At 47.3% G+C, this 21,741-nt stretch overlaps 3 protein-coding genes across 4 annotated transcripts in view; 1 reads left to right on the forward strand and 2 right to left on the reverse strand.

Moving 5' to 3' along the window:
* Positions 1-21,741, reverse strand: part of ATP6V1G1 (ATPase H+ transporting V1 subunit G1) — a 210,713-nt gene that overhangs the window by 129,478 nt on the left and 59,494 nt on the right. The gene's annotated exons all lie outside the window — the stretch shown is intronic.
* The window catches only part of NIBAN2 (niban apoptosis regulator 2), a 413,466-nt gene that overhangs the window by 91,521 nt on the left and 300,204 nt on the right, over positions 1-21,741 (reverse strand). The gene's annotated exons all lie outside the window — the stretch shown is intronic.
* WHRN (whirlin) overlaps positions 1-21,741 on the forward strand; it is a 111,393-nt gene that overhangs the window by 75,310 nt on the left and 14,342 nt on the right. Inside the window, exons 5-9 of the mRNA XM_063144773.1 lie at positions 462-498; positions 9,296-9,508; positions 12,753-12,965; positions 18,176-18,247; positions 20,381-20,972. Coding sequence (XP_063000843.1) covers positions 462-498; positions 9,296-9,508; positions 12,753-12,965; positions 18,176-18,247; positions 20,381-20,972 — 1,127 coding nt within the window. The remainder of the gene's footprint in view (positions 1-461; positions 499-9,295; positions 9,509-12,752; positions 12,966-18,175; positions 18,248-20,380; positions 20,973-21,741) is intronic.

Below are 21,741 nucleotides of genomic sequence, written 5' to 3' on the forward strand. Positions count from 1 at the left end.
CCGTTGACACAGACCATATACCACTTTCATACCACTTTTCATAGAGTTATATCCTGCTTGGTGTAGATGTGTTCTGGGCCCCAACAGTTGTCAGTGCACTTCAGTCCCACTACAAAGCAGTTGTGTGGCTCCTGCCTTTTATATACCGCTTTCATAGAATATCCTGCTTGGTGTAGATGAGCCCAAAGTTGCTGTAAGCAGTAACTTTTGCTCCCCCACCCACCCACCCACCCATTGGGTTTGTGGTGGTTTTTGCCCCACTGTTGTTTTTTTAATGAGTGAAAATGAATTGCAGCCCTAATTTACGGGACAAATTTTGTTATGGCTCTCATGAAAATAATGATTCCAAGACGCACCGTTTTCTCGTATTAAATGTCTTTCAAGATTCAGTAGCTAAGATCTCCATCCACTTTGGTTTCCCATCTTCAGCTTGGTGCTAATGCTGGCTATCTTCGCTCTAGGGTCTCTGGAGATCCCACGGCAGAGGTGACAGCAAAGGTAAGGCCCCTTCAGCCAAGAGAGTTCAAAGGATGCTGAAGCTAGAAGCAACCTAGACCAATTGTCCATTGACAGTTACGTTCCCACTGGAGACAATTAAGACCTCGCTAAAGGTGTCTTTCCATCTAAGCTGGAATTCAGGAGGGACGTGGAGCTAGAGGTGGAGGAGAAATTAGAATCATAGAATCATAGAATAGCAGAGTTGGAAGGGGCCTACAAGGCCATCGAGTCCAACCCCCTGCTCAATGCAGGAATCCACCCTAAAGCATCCCCGACAGATGCTTGTCCAGCTGCCTCTTGAAGGCCTCTAGTGGGCTCTCCACTAGAGTAATTAATTAAATTAAGTTAATTAAATTAATTAATTAATTAAATTAATTAATTAAATTAAATTAAGTAATTATTTATTTATTTATTTATTTATTTATTACATTTTTATACCGCCCAATAGCCAAAGCTCTCTGGGCGGTTCACAAAAATTAATTTACTTCCTATTTTAATTCAGACCTTACTAATTTCACACTTTTGAACCAATACGTGAACCAAAACTCGGTTCTCCTTTGAAAATTGCACATCTCCGAATTTTTCAGTGGAGGTCTCCAAAAAGTGTATATTAGGGGAAAGTGCGCATGAAATGCGTATTCAAAAGAAAGTAGCATTAAAATATTTATTATTGGTTGATTGCATTGCATTTATATCCCGCCTTTTTCCTCCAAGGAAACCAAGGCAGCGTACATAATCCTCCTCTTCATTTTATCCTCACAACAACAACCCTGTGAGGTAGGTTGGGCTGAGAGTCTGTGACTGGCCCAGAGTCACCCATCATCATCATTATCATTATTATTATTTCCCACCTTTTTCCCGATACTGGGGCTTGGGGTGGCTTCACAAATTAAAACATGTACAGTTAAAAACAGAGAGATACAATTTTTAAATATATATATATATATATATATATATATATATATAATTAAACATGGTACAATATTAAAATATTTAACACAATTAAAAACATTTAAAATACTTTTTTTAAAAAAAAATAAATCCAATATATAAACAACACATCAGCAGAAGTCCAAAGTACTCCCCCAAGGCCTGCCGAAACAGAAAGGTTTTTGCCTGCCTCCAAAAACACATCAGAGAGGGAGCCAGTCTCGTTTCCCTGGAAACAGAGGTCCAGTGCCCTGGGGTAGCCACCAAGAAGGCCCTCTCCTGCGTTCCCACCAGGCGGGCCTGTGATGCTGGTGGGACTGAGAGAAGGGCTTCCCCTGAAGACCTTAAAGCATGGGCAGGCTTGTAAGGGAAAATACAGTCTTTCAGATAAAGAGGGTCCGTCCCCCCCGTCCATCACCACACACACACATATGGGAGAATTGGAACATGCCACCAAAAGGAGAATTGTGGTGGATCAGACCAAAGACCTATCTATTCCAGCATTCTGTTCCCAACCCATGCAAAAACTGCAGGCAGGACATGAGTCCCATATTGCACTCACCTACTCATTTCTCCCAGCAGTTGGCATACGAGAATGTTGCCTTTGATACTGGAGGTAATAGATACCCATCATAGAATAATAGAGTTGGAAGGGGCCTATAAGGCCATCGAGTCCAACCCCCTGCTCAATGCAGGAGTCCACCTTCAAGCATCCCTGATGGATGGTTGTCCAGCTGCCTCTTGAAGGCCTCTAGGGTGGGAGAGCCCATCACCTCCCTAGGTAACTGGTTCCATTGTCACACTGCTCTAACACTCAGGAAGTTTTTCCTGATGTCCAGCCAGAATCTGACTTCCTGTAACTTGAGCCCATTATTTAGGGTGACCATATGAAAAGGAGGACAGGGCTCTTGTATCTTTAACAGTTGCATAGAAAAGGGAATTCCAGCAGGTGTCATTTGCATATATGGAGAACCTGGTGAAGTTTCCTCTTCATCACCACAGTTAAGGCTGCAGGAGCCCTGCCCTCTTTTAAATCTGGTCACTCTAGTATAGCTCCTGCAGCTTTAACTGTGGTGATGAAGAGGGAATTTCAACAGATTCTCCATATATACAAATGACACCTGCTGAAGAAATAATAATAATAATAATAATAATAATAATAATAATAATAATAATAATAATATAATTTCTTACCCGCCTTCTCCCTTTGGATCAAAATTCCCTTTTCCATGCAACTGTTAAAGATACAGGAGCCCTGTCCTCCTTTCCATATGGTCACCCTACATTATTCCGTGTCCTGCCCTCTGGGATGATAGCCTCATTCTCTATGAATTTGTCTTCACGTGCATCTTTCACGCCCTCCTCTGCCACCTACAGCTTGCTGTGATGCAGTCAAGGAAGCAATTTTCCACGTGGGTCTATTAAATGTATGAATTGGCCACCTAAGCACTGAGCGGTGCCCGGGTGCCAGGTTTTCTTCAATCAGGACCGCATGCAGAGAAGTGCCCCCCGAGCACTGCACGAAAAATCCAAAATTGCCAGTCGCTTCGGCAGCGTCCATGCGCCGCTTTTTGCAAGGTTTTGTCCTTTTAAATGGAAATCGGCCGCTGCCTTGCTCAGGTGGCGCGCGCTGATAAAGAGATTTACGAGGGCCTTTCGTTGGCAAGTCTTTACGGCTTGCTGGCACCGCTTCCGTTGCTGCCTTCAGGGCAAAACTCTCATTACAAGCCGTTTGCATCCTCGGCGTGTCGGGAGGCAGAAAAGCTGACATTGGCCTGCTTGCGGAAACACCGTCAAGTTTGCAGTGGCTCGGAAAATTCTGGCTGCAATCCTCTCCACGTTTACCCACCTTTAGGAATCTGTCCTAGCTTTCAGAGCAAAAACCCTCCCCAGGAAGCTAACAGAAGTCAATAACATGCATATATTGGGCCATAAAGCATCGAAACCGGCTGATAAATTAAGAACCGAGGAGGCCATTCTAAAGTCAGCTAGAATAATCTGGCAGAGGGGAAGAGGTATTAGTGCCCATCCGCTTGTGGAGACAGAAGTATGTTGGCGGACATAGCACAAGGGTTGTGCCGGTTGTGCCCAGGAACACCCTAATGTCTCAAGCAATAAGCGCTGAATTGAGGGGGGGCATTGAGTAAGGATCCAGAGTGTCGTGTTTCTCAGAACGCTCTTACTTTCGATGGGAGGTAAATGACGAGGCTTGCTTAGTAATCTACAAAGCTTTTATTAAGCAAGAAATGTCTCTTCTACCTGAATAGAGTCTAACTTCTTGGAAACGTCCCCCTAGGCAAAACTATGCAAACTAAGCAAGACAATTGTCTGCTGAAGAAGAATAGGAAGCTAATTCTCAAAGGCCCGTAACTTCAGAGCGCCTGGTGCAGTGGCAGGTTCTGGTGTAATCAAACTGACTTTCTCACACCTTCCTTCCGCCCCGTGCGTTTGAGCTTCCGGCGGATCCTAGCATCAGCTAGCTTGTCGGGACGCTCACCTCCGGAAGAAGGCTTACTTCCCACTGAGTGTGTAGGATTTGGCCTTGAGGAGATAAGCTCTGGAGAGGGCTGACTCCCAGTTGGGGAATCGCCCGAGAGAGCGTCCTCCCTCACTGGTACAGGCTGGCTGGTGTCTGGTGCTGCGTCTTCTAGTTCTGAATCTGATTCTGATTGATTACCTGAAACACCTTCTCCCAAAACAGGGGCAGTAGGGTTAGACATGACACAGAGGGGGATCCTGACGCAGTGAGAATGGTCCTCCTGTTGCCCGCAAGAGAGTGCTGATGTTTCCAGCAGCAAGAATGAAAAAACTCTGCTGGGAACCGTGCTTCAAAGAGGCCAGGAGGAGGGACCCCAAAGGCTAATATCACCTTGTAAGGCAGTGAGTGTCACCACAAAGCCCCACCAATGTTGGAGCTTGAAGGTTGTCTCCTCATTCCCTCCCACCCTGCACCTGCAATGGCCGTCCCGCAGTCAGAATGCAGCATGGGGCTTCAGTGTCTACAGTGTTTAATAAATCGATCAATAAAAATAATGACCTTCACGACTGAATGTTCAATAAATGTTTGCCTTTAAAAACCTGGGTGCACATCCTAATGAAATGCACTGCAGTTATACCATCAGAAGTCTGGGGTATGTCAGCAGTGGGCATGCAGACACTATGCCCAAATCACCTTTGCTTCCCCAACATTAGGGTGACCCTATGGAAAGGAGGACCGGGTTCCCGTATCTTTAACAGCTGTGTTAAAAAAGGCATTTCAGCAGGTGTCAGATGTATGCATGCAGCCCTTGGTGAAATTCCCTCTTCATCACAACAGTTTAAGCTGCAGGAGCCCTGCCCTCTTTTGTATCAGTACTACTGTTAAAGATAAAGAACCCCTGTCCTCTTTTTCATATGGTCACCCTAAGCAGAACGCAACCCACCAGCCACAGAAGCGTGTGTTACACACATAGCAGTAAGCCACTAAACTATCATTTAGTGTTACTTGGGATTCTGGCACAGCCACTGTTTGTAGTAGAGTGACCATATGGAAAGGAGGACAAGGCTTCTGCATCTTTAACAGTTGTATCAAAAAGGGATTTTACTAATAATATTATTGTAGAAGATTCCTTGGTTCCTCCCTTGCCTTTGGCTTATTTTTTACTCCCCTACGGGGTTTTCCTTCTTTTCGCACTTGTCATGTGTATGCATGCATAGGGTGACCATATGAAAAGGAGGACAGGGCTCCTGTATCTTTAACAGTTGCAAAGAAAAGGGAATTTCAGCAGGTGTCATTTGTATATATGGAGAACCTGGTGAAATTCCCCTCTTCATCACAACAGTTAAAGGTGCAGGAGCTATACTAGAGTGTCCAGATTTAAAAGAGGGCAGCTTTAACTGTTGTGATGAAGAGGAAATTTCACCAGGTTCCCCATATATACAAATGACACGGGCTGAAATTACCATTTCAATACAACTGTTAAAGATACAGGAGCCCTGTCCTCCTTTTCATATGGTCACCCTATGCATGCAGCCCCTGCTGCAGGAGCCCTGTCCTCTTTTGCATCTAGTCATGCTAGGCAGGGCTCCTGCAGCTTTAACGGGAGATACAATTACTTATCTATTAGCATATAGGATTATTCCACAATCAGGTCTTATTTATATATTTTTATATCAGTGGAGACAGATCACCCTTAAAGGAACCATCCCTACCCCACTTTTGCAATACCAGCAGCAGCTTTGCGCACAGGGAACAGAAGAGAAGGGACCACACCAACTGCAGGGGAAATGATGCCAGAGGCAAATCCAATTAGGTGCAATTATAATTTCATGAATAATTCCCGACATGTTCGGAATAACCTTCTCTGAGAAAATGATTCTTCAGTCGTTAAACAGATGCAAAGTTTGCGTTTTTTCCCCCCTAGGCATCCCTAATCGTTTCTAAGAGTCCCCAAAACCAGTTGCAAGGGAAGAAAGAGGATTTTGCAAGCGGATTGGATGAATTCACGGAGGACCGGTCTATTGACACCTATTAGCAATAATAATAATAATAATAATAATAATAATAATAATAATAATAATTTATTTGTTACCCGCCTCTCCCCCCCCAGATCGAGGCAGGGCAAAACACAAACGCATAATGGCTTAATGGGGCAGGCCATTTCCGAACACTCGCTGCTGAGGAGTGGGGTGGCCATGTGTCCTCCTTCACGGAGGGTTGTCCTCTGTTTGAAAGGCTCTCCAGCCCAAGTCCAGTTTAAAGATAAAGAATTCGAAGAAGGGGCAGGAGCAAGGGGTTTTGACATTGCTCATTTAGCAGCTGAGCAGCAGGCATCAGTTTCCTGCCAAGGATTCTGGGATTTGTAGTCGCAGCCCAGCAGAAAAAAATGCTTTGCCAAGAACTGGAAGTCACCACCCTCATTGGTGCCTCCTTCTCCCAAAATTAGGATTGGGAAGAAGGGAGAGAAGGCAGCAAGTAGAAAACTGGACCCCTCTGGGGGTGAACAGGAGGGATATTTAAAACTAGGGGTGGGTAGTTTGTTGTCTTGCAGATGTTGTTGGACTGCAACTCCCATCAGCCCTAGGCAGCATAGCCAAGGGTAAGGCAATGATGGGAATTGCAGTCCATAATTTGCCCGCCCCCATCTTCAAGAAGGATGCAGACGAGCTGGAGTGTGTTCAGAGGAGGGCAACGAGGATGATCAGGGGTCTGGAAACAAAGCCCTCTGAAGAGAGACTGAAAGAACTGGGCTTCTTTAGCCTGGAGAAGAAGAGATTGAGGGGGAGACATGAGAGGACTCTTCAAATACTTAAAAGGTTGTCACACAGAGGAGGGCCAGGATCTCTTCTCGATCCTCCCAGAGTGCAGGACATGGAATAACGGTCTCAAGTTAAAGGAAGCCAGTCAGGAAAAACTTCCTGGCTGTTAGAGCAGTACGACAATGGAACCAGTTACCTAGAAAGGTTGTGGGCTCTCCCACACTAGAGGCCTTCAAGAGGCAGCTGGACAACCATCTATCAGGGATGCTTTAGGGTGGATTCCTGCATTGAGCAGGGGGTTGGACTCGATGGCCTTGTAGGCCCCTTCCAACTCTGCTATTCTGTGATTCTATAAAACAAATTTGCCTGCATTCAGGTTCTTAAGAACATAAGAAGTGTTTCCAAGGGTCCATCTAGTCCAGCACTCTGTTCACACAGTGGCCAACCAGCCATCGGACAGGGATGAACAAGCAGGACATGGTGCAACAGCACCCTCCCACCCAAGATTCTTCAGGAAACTTGGCCAGAAACAAGGTATGGATCCATCCTAAATGCCATAGCAGCCTCTGGCGTCAGCGTTGGCTCACATGATTATTCTGAAACCCAGAACGTTGCACAGGGGTCGCCCACTCCGAAATCAGCTTGAGAGCAATCAGCTTGATTTTAACGGAGGGGCGCCTTGCAATCACTGCTCCAGGCTTAATGACCTCGGCCGCCTTCTGCTGATTTCGTTCCTACCTGTGGCTGTTGCGTTGTTGAAAAGAAAGGTTCCTCCAAGCTTAAGGTGAGGCAAAAAAAATAAAAATGACGCAGAGGTCTTCGTTTTACAACGAAGAAGCTTCCTCAGATGCCTCAACGCAATAATGGACCACAAAGCTTTTGCTTTTAGAGTTTGAAATTAATCTGAGATGGGAAGAAGAAAGAAATGGGGTATCCCAGAGGATGGCTCCTTTTGTTGGGTGACCGTATGGAACGGAGGACAGGGCTCCTGTATCTTTAACAGTTGCGTAGAAAGGGGAATTTCAGCAGGTGTTGTTCGTATGCCTGCAGCACCTGGTGAAAGTCCCTCTTCATCACAACAGTTAAAGCTGCCCTGCCCTGTTGACCAGATACAAAAGGGGGTAGAGCTGCTGCAGCTTTAACTGTTGTGATGAAGAGGGACTTTCACCAGGTGCTGCAGGCATACGAACGACACCTGCTGAAATTCCCTTTTCTTCGCAACTGTTAAAGATACAGGGGCCCTGTCCTCCTTTCCATATGGTCACCCTATTCTTTTGGGAGAGAGAAGCCGTAGCTTAATGGGACAATCCATGTGCTTCATGCCCAAGGGCCTCAATTCAATCCCAGGGCATCTCAATTTAGAGGGATCAAGTAGCAAGTGATGGGAAAACTTCTCTCTCTCTCTCTCATTCTCTCTCTCCTGTGAAAGAAATATACAGGGCTTTGAAAGGGAGACATTTTTCTCCCACTCTCAAAATACTAGAACCCGGGGTCATCTCATGAAGCTTATTGGTGAGAGATCCAGGACAAATAAAAGGAAGTACTTCTTCACACAGTGCATAGTTAAATTATGGAACTCACTACCACAAGATGTCGTGATGGCCACCAATCTGGATGGCTTTAAAAGGGGGTTGGATAAACTCCTGGAGGTGAAGGCTATCCATGGCTACTAGCCCTGATGGTTGTGTGCTATCTCCAGTATTCGAGGCAGTAAGGCTGTGTGCACTAGTTGCTGGGGAACATGGGCGGGAGGGTGCTGTTGCACCATGTCCTGCTTGTTCATCCTAGGCCGATGGCTGGTTGGCCCCTGTGTGAACAGAGTGCTGGACTAGATGGGCCCTTGGTCTGATCCAGCTTGGCTGGTCTCATGTTCTTAACCCTACTGTATAACTACTAGGGATTTGATTTAGGTGGCAATCCCATACAAATTCTAAGTCCTAATGGGATTTACATCTGAGTAGATGTGTATAGGATTGTGTCATTCTGGCTTCTCAGATTTACTAGGAATTAACCAAACCCTTTTGAGCATATCCTCACAACGTAGGGAGTCAAAACATTTTGTTTTTCCCAGGAAGCATTCTTAATGCATTCTTTCCACAATCATCAGATCTAGAAACATGAATTTATTTAAAAGAAAGAAAGCTAAGCCTCTTTGCTTGGGAGGGACCAGAGCTCCAGTCTTGAGCGCCTGCTTTGTGCGCACGAAGTCCCAGGTTCAATCCGTGGCATTTCCAATTAAAAAGATCAGGATGTGTGTTGCAGGAGATACCATCTTAGGAGAAGACTCCCTTCATTTGTGCATTAGAACAATTAACTAGACAGACAATTAACCTGATCTAGTGGAAGACCACTTCCTCTGGTATTGCCTTCATATTGTACGTCACTGCTCTTGTGTGTCACCTTGGGAAGACACAGCCCTAAATAGGAGCTTATAAATTCCTTCAATAAATAATAGACAATTGATATCCCTAATCTTAGAACTTTTGTTTTTCTCTATGTTTATGAATATGCTTCTTTCTTCAGAAGTTTTGATGGAGAGGATTGGTTAATTTATGGGCTCTGGTTTCTGTATTTGGGTAATGTCCGTAATAAATACATTTTCCATCCCTGTTGTTTCTCCTCCTTCCAGCCATCTTTTTACAGAGGGCTGGCGGGATCCCAGGTAACCTTGAGCACTCTGGTGAACCAAAGCCGTGTGATGTTGGAGGAACAAGCACGTCATCTCCTGAACGAGCCAGAGAGAGCCACCATGGGCTACTACCTGGATGAATACAAGGAGAACAACATCCCAGTTGATGCTCTTGTCATGGCTCTCTTTGAACTGCTCAACACTCATGCCAAGGTTAGATGGCAGAGATCTAGAATGGGGTAGGAAGGGCGGGATTAACCAATCAGGGCTTTGGTCTTCTGCATTCAGTGAGCTCCATCTCACCTGTCTTTTCACTGTGAGGATTTACACAAAGGAGAATGGGATTGTATATGCTTGGATCTATTTGTCCCAGCCCCACCCATCCCTAGATGTGCATTTGGCATAGCCGCTGAAATTGCACATGCAATCAGGGATCCTTGCATCGGGGATTCTTACATCTGTACATGCAATCAGGGATCCTTGAAGGCAGGGTCCCTGATTGTGTGGGCAGAGAATAACCAATGAATAACCAAGGACTTTCTGAGCTCTGCTGTATTCCTGAATCCTTGGTTATTCTTTACTCCCGACTTGCTCCTCAACCCTAATGGTTTATCCTTCAGTACTGACTTATTCTTTGATCCTGGCTACTGGTTGTTCCCATGGCTCCTGAATCCTAACTCCTTCCTCACTCCAGACTGCTCCCTACAGCCCAGCCCTGACATACCTTGAACTCAGCTCAACTCAACTAGTGACTCAGGCTGAAAGGCCAGCCCAGATTCAGTGACTGCATAAATCAAGATGGCCCCTCAAGACATCTGCTCCCCACTGGGATAAAAACTGCAGTTCACCCTCTGGCCTGTTTCCAGAGCAGAGCTGCAGAGTTCAGACTAGCAGTGTCCTCTATTGCAGTCTGTCTTAGAAGTGCCGTGCCTTACAAAACCTGTGTCGAATCTGTGCTGGTTGAACACGGCCAGTGTCAATTAAAGTAGCCTCTGTGTGTGGTGGGACTCAGAAGGAATAAACGCTGCATGGAGTCTTGGGGTGGGTGGGAGAAAGGTAAGGGGGGCAGGGGGTAGAAAGGTAAATTTTAAATTTCAAAATAAATGGCACAGCTCATACAGTGCTGCAATTTGCAGCCATTTCGATGAGGCAATTTAAAGTGCCCTAATTGCCTGGTTGATGCTTGCAGGGTGAGTGTGCAAGTAGGGCACCTTGCTGGTTTGAGGAGCGTCCATTTAGTCTAGCACCCTGTATTCATAGGCGTGAGCAAGGGGTGTGCCGGGTGTGCCTAGGCACACCCTAATGACTCAAGCAATAGTCGCTGAATTGAAGGGGCCTCTGAGTAGGATCCAGAGGAGTGGTCCAGAAGGGGAACAGCCCTCCAGCTTCCTTCCTGCTGATCCGCCACCGTGCCGAAGAACCGTTGCCCCCGAGAGAGCACCATTGCACCCAGCAGCAGGAGTGAAGAGGAATTGCTGTGCCGCACGCCTCTCTGATGGGAGCTGCGCTTCAAAGAGGCCAGGAGGAGGGTCCCCGAAGGCTAATATTACCTTGTAAGCCCCTCCTCCAGCCAGCATCACCACAATGTCCCACCAGTGCTGGCGTTTCAGGAGCGTCTCTTCATCCCCTCCCCAACTATCAGCTACGGCTGATACACCAGCTACGCCCCTTCCTAGAGTCGGAAGACCTAAAGACGGTCGTGCACGCGCTGGTAACTTCGAGGCTAGACTTCTGCAATGCGCTCTACATAGGGCTGCCTGTGTGCCTAGTCTGGAAACTTCAACTAGTTCAAAATATGGCAGCCAGGCTGGTCACTGGTACACCTAGGGGGGACCACATTACACCGGTTTTAAAATCTTTTCACAGGCTGCCAATTAGTTTCCGGGCGAAGTATAAAGTGTTGGTTATCACCTTTTAAGCCCTACATGGTTTTGGGTCCAGGCTACCTGCGGGATCGCTTTCTCCCGTACAGTCTGCCCCGCACACTCACGTCCTCCGGGGAGAATTTACTCCAGCCAACAAAAACAAGGCTGACAACTATTACCCAGCGGGCCTTTTCTTCTGCCGCTCCCAGTTTATGGAATGGCTTGCCGGGAGAGATTCGTCAACTTAACAGTCTTCCAGAATTTAAGAAAGCCATAAAGACTGATCTCTTCCGGCAGGCCTACCCAGTTGAATTTTTAGATGCCTTTTTTAATGGCGTGCTGCTTTTAATGATGCACTGGTTTTAAACGTTTGAATGAGTTGTATGTACGTTATGGTGTTTTGATTTGTGTTGTACCCTGCCTCGATCCAGAGGGAGAGACGGGTAACAAATAAATAAATAAATTTTTATTATTATCATTAACTGCAACAGCCCGCCTGTGGTCAGGCAAGAGTAAGGCATCAGGGTCTACAGTGTTTAACAAATAAATGAATGCAAATAATGTCCCTTATGATTGAGTATTCAATCAATGTTTGCCTTTTAAAAAAAAACATTATCTGGGTGCACACCCTAATGAAATGTGCCGTGCACGCCTATGCCTGTATCCTACAGTGGCCGACAAGATGTTTCAAGATTCCCCTAGAACAAAGGAGTATCCTTCAAAACGTGTGTAAAGGGAGTCCTTCTTGCACAGCCTTGCCAAACCCACTGGCCTCCAGGTGTTTTGGACCACAACTCCCAGAATTAATTATCGTTGACCATACTGGGTGGGGCTGATGGGAGTTGAAGTCCAAAAGATCTTGTTTTTTATTTATCTATTTATTCTATTTATTTATTACATTTATATCCTGCCTTTTGTCCTCCAAGGAACCCAAGGCAGCGTACATAATCCTCCTCTTCATTTTATCCTCACAACAACAACCCTGTGAGGGAGGCTGGGCTGAGAGTCTGTGACTGGCCCAAAGTCACCCAGTGGGTTTCCATGGCTGAGTGGGGGACTAGAACCCGGATCTCCCGACTCCCAGTCCGACACTCTAGCCGTTACGCCAGGGGTCCCCAACCCCCAGACCACAGAGCAGTACTGGTCCATGGCCTGATAGGAACTGGGCCACGCAGGTGAGCTGCTTTCACCCCCACCCCACCCCAGCGTACCTGGGCGTGGGGCGCCATCTCGCCTGCCCAGCCGAAGTGAAGCCAGGACGCTGGGGTGGGTGGGGCGGCTTCGGAATGGCACGCCCGGTCGGAAGCCGCTCTGGGAGAGCGAATTCCAGGCGCGCCGTTCCGAAGCCGCCCGCCCGCCCCATTGTCCTGGCTTCGCTTCGGCTGCCGAAGCGAAGCCAGGACAATGGGGCGGGCGGGGGCTTCCCAAAACCATCCCCTCAACCCACCCACCCGGCCCGTGGAAAAATGATCTCCCACGAAACCGGTCCCTGGTGCCAAAAAGGTTGGGGACTGCTGCGCTACGCCACACTGGATGCCAGGTTGAGGAAGGCCCCCTTTTCCATACTCAGCCCTGCTGTCTTCGCTCCGCAGTTCTCGCTCTTGTCTGAGGTGAGAGGAGTGATATCCCCGCAGGACCTCGACCGCTTCGACAACTTGGTCTTGAAGAGGGAGATCGAATTCATGAAGGCCCGGCAGCCTTCGGGGACCGGGACGGGTACAGACTCTTACTCTGTGATGTCATGCAGTGACACAGTCTCCTCCACCGGGAGCCATTTCACTTCCACCACGGTCAGTTCAGCCCGGGTAGGTGCGCTCACCTCTCTGCTTGGGGCCTGGCGTGTGCCATGGTTACCCTATTCTCATGCATGATCCTAAGATGGGGGCAGCCCAAGACATTTTGCCTCCTGTGACGAAAAGCAAGATGGCGCTTGTGGCGTTACACCCCACAAGTCAGTTCCCAAATGTATGTCTGCAGTTTATAAGTCTGTGGGTTTTAGAATGTTGGCCTGAGTGGGTGGAAATTGAATATCTTAGGAGGGGAAGGAGTGATATATAAGGGAAGGACTGAGGGGATTGTGAGGGACATTATAGGGACTCTTAGAGTCTTTAGTGCTCTCTGTGTTTACAGTACTTAAGTTCTGGGAAATTTGAGGGTCAGTGTAGAGAGTGGTGTCTTTAGAGCAGCCTTCCTCAACCTGGGGCGCTCCAGATGTGTTGGACTGCATCTCCCAGAATGCCCCAGCCAGCACTGGCTGGGGCATTCTGGGAGTTGCAGTCCAACACATCTGGAGCGCCCCAGGTTGAGGAAGGCTGCTTCAGAGTGTGGTGTGCACGTAGTTGATGTATATTAATCAATACTGATAATAAAGAAAGTTCAAGATTGATTGTGTGAGAAAAAGGAAAGCGCGTGTGTGAATGAGTGAAAGGATTGGACGAAAGGTTTCAAAAAGGTTTTGAAAGGTTTTATTTTGAAACAAAGCTTGTGAACTGTTAAAAATAAATTTTAATTGTTTTGTTTTTAACTACCACAAAAATCCCACGTGTCTGTTTGGCATTTATCATCTGAAGTTTACACATTTAGCACCCACTCTGACAATCATTCACCTCAGCAGATATAACTCACAGCGCATTATTATATATATTAAAATCCTTCTCCATTTAAACCCCTTTCTCCACATAGTTTGGAGGAAGGTGGTTTTTGTCCCTTGCCTCAGGCGTATCAAGCAGTGGTGCTTGGCTTGAGCAGTCATGCAGTCTAACCCCAACTTCGAGATGTGGTTGAACTACAACTCCTTTCATTCCTGACCATTGGATGATGGTGGCTCCAAATGTGCTCTGGGTTTCAGTCAGAACCCATCATAAATCTAAAGGAGCGATCTACGTTGGACCTTGGAGCGCTCCTTTAGAGCTCTGACTGAAACCCAGAGCAGATTTACTGGTCCACTAACATAAGAGCCATCAGCCTCCACTAGCCATTGACAGAGTTCTCCTTAGGCTAGGATGGTAACAGGCTAAAATAATGGGGAAATAAAAAAGCTCTTCCTGCCTCTTTAAACTGCTTCCACTCACAATCTTTCCCCCTTTCATGGCGCAACCTAGACATTGGGTTTTTCAGCTAGTCCCCCTACATCTGACCCCCTTCTACCCTTCCAGCATGCAAACATCATTGTTAAAATACCTCCGAGACCTCACTACGTGCACCACCTAATTAAGTTAGTGCAATCACCTCTAAGTGTGCGGCCTCACGGCCCTGAAAACATAGAACACAACAGCCTGGAGACTGAAATCCTCTTTTAATCAACAGAGGTGGCTCTAAAGGAAGGCATTGCTGGGATGGCAGAGTGTGTGTGTGTGTGTTCGTCTGGAAATGTGAGGTGGATAGGGTGACCCTATGAAAAAGAGGACAGAGCCCTTTAACAGTTGCACAGCCGTTAACAGTTGCACAGAGCCCTTTAACAGCCCTTAACAGTTGCACAGAAAAGGGAATTTCAGCTGGTGTCATTTGTACGCACGTGTTGAAATTCCCTCTTCATCGCAGCAGTTAAAGCTGCAGGAGCCCTGCCCTCTTTTAAATCTGGTCACTCTCGTATAGCTCCTGCACCTTTAAGTGTTGTCATTCTTTTTCACAGTGGCAGGTTCAGGACAGACCAAAGGAAGGCCTTATTCCCCCAGGGCATGATTAAATAGGGTGACCATATGAAAAGGAGGACAGGGCTCCTGTAACTTTAACAGTTGCATAGAAAAGGAAATTTCAGCAGGTGTCATTTGTATATATGGGGACCTGGTGAAATTTCCTCTTCATCACAACAGTTAAAGCTGCCCTCTTTTAAATCTGGTCACTCTCGTATAGCTCCTGCACCTTTAAGTGTTGTGATGAAGAGGGAATTTCACCAGGTTCTCTGTATGTACAAATGACATCTACTGAAATTCGCTTTTCTATGCAACTGTTAAAGATACAGGAGCCCTGTCCTCCTTTTCATAGGGTCACCCTAGATTAAACAAGATGTAATGATGCTTAGATGTCTGTATAAGGGGGTTATTCATGGAGGATCATGCAATGAATGGCTACTGGTCATGAAGCTGTATAGCACCTCCAGCATCAGGCACAGTGAGCTTTTCTACATGAGGCATTGATCGTGTGCTAGTCACAGCTGTTTACAGGTTCTTTAGACCAGGACATGACCGTCTCGTCCCATCCTGGGCTTGATTTTGTTTGTAACAACACTTTCGGCCCTTTTAGGCATATTATTTCTGACGGCAGAAAGAAAACATTGTTTCCACTTGTGCATGTGTGCTCTTCCACTGTGCCACAGTGCCACCTAGAGGTTATCTCGTGAAAAACGCTCCTCGTGCAGTTTTCAGATCTCAATCCTGCCGTGAAACTGAAAATAGATGCAGCAAATTAACAGCCTCGTGTAGAAAAGCCCAATATGTCCCTGAATGCCAGTTGCTGGGGGATATAAGAGGGAGAAGGCTATTGCATAAGCCCGGCTTTTGTCCTTCCCGTGGGCATCTCGTTGGCCACTTTGATTTCTTCCTCCTCAGCTGAGATGGTGGGGGAGTTCTTTCTCTACATCTAGAGCTTGTATTGCCTGCTTGTTCTACCAAGCTTCTAACCTATTTCTCTCCTTGCATGTTTTATTATTATTATTATTTTTAAAAATCCTGAATTCATCCTCCCAGGAGCGACTCTTGTGGCTAATTGATCTCATGGAGGTAAGCAACTCTTAACTGGTACTGTTGTGGTTTGGTGTCTGCACTGAAGTGTGGGCAGATTTAATTGGGTGGAAGCTCAGGGCCAAACGAAATGTGATGTTTGTCACTTCATTAACTCCAGTGGAATATATTAGACCATATGAAAAGGAGGACAGGGCTCCTGTATCTTTAACAGTTGCATAGAAAAGGGAATTTCAGCAGGTGCCATTTGTATATATCATAGAATCATAGAATAGTAGAGTTGGAAGGGGCCTAAAAGGCCATCGAGTCCAACCCCCTGCTCAATGCAGGAATCCACCCTAAATCATCCCTGACAGATGGTTGCCCAGCTGCCTCTTGAATGCCTCTAGTGTGGGAGAGGCCACCACCTCCCTAGGTAACTGGTTCCATTGTCATACTGCTCTAACAGTCAGGACGTTTTTCCTGATGTCCAGCCAGAATCTGACTTCCTGTAACTTGAGCCCGTTATTCCGTGTCCTGCACTCTGAGATGATCGAGAAGAGATCCTGGCCTTCCTCTGTGTGACAACTTTTTAAGTATTTGAAGAGTGCTATCATAGGCTGACCATATGAAAAGGAGGACAGAGGTCCTATATCTTTAACAGTTGTATTGAAAAGGAAATTTCAGCAGATGTCATTTGTATATATCAGGAACCTGATGAAATTTCCTCATCACACCAGTTAAAGCTGCAGGTGCCCTGCCCTCTTTTAAATCTGGTCACTCTAGTATAGCTCCTACACCTTTAACCGTTGTGATGAAGAGGGAATATCACCAGGTTCCCCATATATACAAATGACACCTGCTGAAATTCCCTTTTCTATGCAACTGTTAAAGATACAGGAGCCCTGCCCTCCTTTTCATATGGCCACCCTAGCTATCATGTCTCCCCTCAATCTTCTCTTCTCCAGGCTAAACATGTTCTTTCAGTCTCTCTTCATAGGGCTTTGTTTCCAGACCCCTGATCATCCTCGTTGCCCTCCTCTGAACACGCTCCAGCTTGTCTGCGTCCTTCTTGAAGTGTGGTACCCAGAACTGGACGCAATACTCTAGATGAGGCCTAACCAGGGCCTGAAGAACCTGGTGAAATTCCCTCTTCATCACAACAGTTAAAGCTGCAGGAGCTATACTAGAGTGACCAGATTTAAAAGAGGGCAGGGCTCCTGCACCTTTAACTATTGTGATGAAGAGGGGATTTCGCCAGGTGCTGCAGGCATACAAGTGACACCTGCTGAAATTCCATTTCTATGCAACTGTTAAAGATACAGGAGCCCTGTCCTCCTTTTCATATAGTCACCGTGTATATCAAATAGTGGGTATGGGGGAAGGGGCTTTAATCCTTTACCTTTGCCATAGTCCCAGCTGGAGCTGGGGGGCCTGTGCCCCTGCTCTTCCATGTGTGGGGAGGCGTCTCCTCCCTCCCACTTCCACGAGTGCATTTTTAACCCATTTCCCCATAAAATCCCCATTTCTTCATGCCTTTTTGGAGCCAAGAACATAATATTCAGAGAAGCGTGGAATCCGCAGAAGGACGATATTCTGAACTGTGTATTGGTCCGGGAAGTGCAAATTAAGTCAGTTTGCTTAAAAAAACGAAACGAAATCTTGCAATTTCCTTCATTTACATGTGAAATGGTCTTTGTCGACCTGCAGACAGTTCCTGGAAGTATTTCCGTGGCATTTTTCAGTTCTTGTATTGTTGATACCTATAGTGCTATCAATCTTTCCACCACCTTCCAAATTGGCATTGCACTCCTAAAAACTTTCTAAAAACATCCTAAAATTCCACTGGATAGTGGAATAATAATAACTTACCCGCCTCTCCCCCTGGATTGATGGAAGGAGGGGTCAGGCGGATAGATATATCCTCTTAGAAACATACACACCTTTGCTTCTTCCTCTCTGTGCCTGACTAAATGCAAACCATCTGGCCAGGACTGTTTCTCATCACCTCCCGGCCTAACGGCTATTCGGATCACAGGCGGGTCCTGTAAACGGGCAGTTAATTGTGTACTGCGATAATCAGCAACCGCTTTGCCTGGACATGAAGCCGCATTGATTTCTCATTGGCCTTAAACGGAACGGGCCTCAAAGGGGGACGCGGCTAGAATTTTTCTTTTCTTTTTCTTTTCTTTTTCCTTATGTTTTCCCAGCAATTTATGCACCTTGCAGAGCTCCTTTGGAGTTCTGGCTGAAACCCCGAGCGGATTCACCGCCCCACTGACATCGGAGTCACCAGCCACATTCTCTCGCTGGGCCCCACTTGTAATATAATCTTCCTTTTCCTTCCCTGCGGCTAGAATACATCGGACTTGGAAGGAGGAGGGGACGTGATCCAAAGCAGCGCCAATGCCCTGCCAGACATCTCCCTGGTAAGATGCATTCCCCTCTTTCTTTTTCTCCTCCTCAGCAGTGATCCCTCCCGCTACATCAGGATCAAGGAACCTAGGATCTACACGACTGCTTTAAAACAGTTTATAACAGTAGCGACGACTGCTGAGGCCCAAGACCCGCTCCACACACAGTCTTCAAAACGTTTTCAAAGTGTAATATCCCACTTGGTGTAGATCCCACCCTATTCAGGCTGCCGCACAAGACGCACCCGATTCTGCACGTTTTGACCCACAGAGCTAACACGAATTGGGCATTTGGTGTTCCGCAAACGCAGCCGACGCCGGGTAGCCGTCTGGTGTTGATCCTGCCGTTTTCTTTCTCTTTTGCCCTGTCGTTATTCTGTCGCTAAGAAATCTTGGCTGTGGACCGGAGCGTTGAATTAGCCGGACGCTGTGCAAGCCGTGGGAATTAGGGCTGTGAAACCCCTCCCCGAATCGCTTCGGATCCTGATCCGGATCGGGCCTGAACCGGTTTCGGGTCGATCCAGAACTCGCCCAATCTGGAACCAGATCCGGAGCAAGATCCAGAGGTCCGGATCGATATTTGGGCCCCATTTTGCCCCCCTTTCTCCACTTACTTGCCTCCGCAGCAGGCGGCGGAGGCAGATAAGTGGGGAAGGGGGGACAAAATGGGGGCCAAATAAGCCCCCCTCCCCCCTTACCTGGCTCCACTGCTGTCACCACATGGACCGTGGCAGCGGCAGACAGGGGAGCCATGTAAGCTCTCCTCCGCACTTACCTGGCTCCAAAGCTTCAGAACGATCCGAGTCGCTTCAGACCATTCCAAATCGCTTCGGGCCAATCCGGACCTTCCCTGATCCACTCTGGAACCGAGCTGCGGAGCTCCGGATCGGCCCGCTCCACTTCAGATCCGGGGATCCGCAACGGAGCGGAGCACACCCCCAGTAAGAATAGCCCGAGTTTTTAATGCACAGGGGCCCAACCTGTGGGGCAGGTAGCAGGGTTTTGTGATGCCCATGAACAGGTGGGGCAGGCGCAGGTAACAGAACGCTCCCCAAAGCGCGTGCCTGCCTGGTAAATATGTTTGGGGAAGGCATTCCACCGTCCGGATACAACAACAGAAGAACACCTCTGTGCTGAGCACCTGTAGCTCTGAGGAGTCTTCAGATGGACGGTTTTAGTTTGTTTTCAAGCTAAATTTGTCAGCCTCTGTAGACTTATCACTATTTAAACTTTCTTTTCTAGCAAAACAAAATTAAAATTAGGAGTGGCGGAGGGGGGCGGCTGTTGAGTTATGGCATAAAAGCTGATTAGTTATGGCACAGACTGGGACTCTGGCACATAACCTTTTTGTATTAAGTCTCTGTCTGGGCCTCCAGAGACTAGCAGAGGATGCAGCGGTTCTCAGCCAAGAGACAGCAAAGACAGGAATTAAGGCAAAGATTCTTGTAGGTTAAAACAAACCTTTTTACTGGCAAATACATATAATTTAGTTATGGCAGTACAGATACAAATACTTACAAACGGTCAGTCAATACAGCACACATTAAGTTGTATAGTGGGACAGCAATAGAAAGGAGCAGCAGCATTGATGGTGCTATATAAATAAATAATAATAATAATAATAATAATAATAATAATAATAATAATAATGCAAAACACATTTACTTTTATAGACAACCTGTACAATGATGCAACTCCTTGCAACCCTTAATTGAAGACAATCACTTAGACAATTATTCAATTATGACACTCAATGTCCAGGTGTAGAGTTGACCTTTAAGTTTCTGCTGAGTCCTCTGTTCTTCCAGATCCTCAGCAATTAACAAAGCAATGGAAAACATAACCGAGATCCATTCCAGGATCCAACAGGGGCAACTTGGGGGCTGGCAGAGGGCCCATTTGGCCCATGGTCTGCATGTTGCCCACCGCTGAAGCTGAAGACTCAGGTAGCAGGCGGTGAGAAAGGCCTCATCCTGATATCCCGAAGAGGAGGTGCCCCCAGACATCGCTGGCCATCTTGGCCTAGACAGGTCCATGGCCTGACTCTTGTCTACAGCAGTTCCATAGCTTTCGGCTGGGCCTCCAAGACAGGAAAGCCAGCCACGCTCGGCGACACTGTTTCAAAGCCCTGGCCTTTGCTTCTTCCAGGACGATGTCCCCGGCTTCGCCGACGGGCCTCCTGCTTTCAAGCCTCCACCTCCCACCCCTCCTTCTCAAACGGAGGCAGACCCTTCCGCCCCCCAGGACAGAACTGTGGTGGAAGACACCCTCAAGCGGCCGTCCTCCGAGTCCTCCCAGTCGGGCCTGTTCTTCGTGGCACCCCAGAACCCCACCCCGCCTCCCAGCCTCTCCGAGAACGACACCGGCAGCGTCGCCTCCTCCTCTACCGCCACGTCCTCCATGGAGGATTCTGCGTCCAGCACCACCTACGCATCGGTCTCCCACGCCTCCCGAAGGCCCCTGGACACCCACTTGCTGTTGGTTAACCCGCACCCCATTGGTCCCTTCCCACGAGTCCAGTCACCAACTCGGTTGAAGAATCCCCCTCCGGAGGCCCAGCTGAACCCCGATGCGCTCTCCCCTTCTCCTCCCCCGCCCCCGCCCCACCCGGCCCCTCCCCCTCCCCACGAGAAGGGCAGCCCAGAGGCCGGCACCGCCCAGCACTTCATCATGGTGGAAGTTCATCGGCCCAACAGCGAACCGGATGTGAACGAAGTGAGGTCCTTGCCCCAAGCCAGAGGTGAGATCGTCTTCTGTCAGCGTTTGTCCGTTACTTCGTTAACAATATTTATATCCTACCTCACGGGGAGGCTCACGTACATCTGTTAAAACTCAAAACAACCAATAAAACCATATAAAAATGCAAAGGATAAACTAAAATCAGTAACCAACTCTAAAAATCACAGGGGGAGGGGGGACGGAACCGAACCAAACATTGTTGACGGACACTGTAATGCCAATAACGAGAGAGCCAATCAGACCACTCGGTCTAGAAAATTTCACAATCTGGGTGCCACTTTCAAGAAGGCCCTGTTCCACATAGCAGCCAGCTGGCCCTGCGATGGCACGTGGATGTGAAGCAGGGCCTTCCACAATTATCACAGGGGGTGAGCGAGTGGGCAGACACCGAATACCACCATGGGAGCCTCATTTTGTACCAGTTAGTTTCCACGTTCCGGTCAAGTGCAGCCCCACTCCCTGGTCGAGCTAATTCCAAGGATATGTCTGGAAAGGTGGGTTAGAGATATTCTGAGTAAATAAATATTTAAATCTCCATCATGAGTGAGAGATCTGAGCCTCTAAATATTTGACTCACTCTCTTCAGAAAATAATAATTTATGCATGGTTTATTAGCATGCTTACGGTCCACCTTTCCACTCAAAGTCTGCAAGGGGGCTTACGAAAGATAGTAAAAAAGAGAGCTCCAAATGGAAGTTCTTTGCAGGACTTGGAAGGCAAAGAGAATTCATTAAAAAAAATACACAGTAGTCTTGATAAGTGACCGCACT

This window comes from Elgaria multicarinata, chromosome 19 (genome assembly GCF_023053635.1).
Source record: "Elgaria multicarinata webbii isolate HBS135686 ecotype San Diego chromosome 19, rElgMul1.1.pri, whole genome shotgun sequence".
Classification (NCBI taxonomy): domain Eukaryota; kingdom Metazoa; phylum Chordata; class Lepidosauria; order Squamata; family Anguidae; genus Elgaria; species Elgaria multicarinata.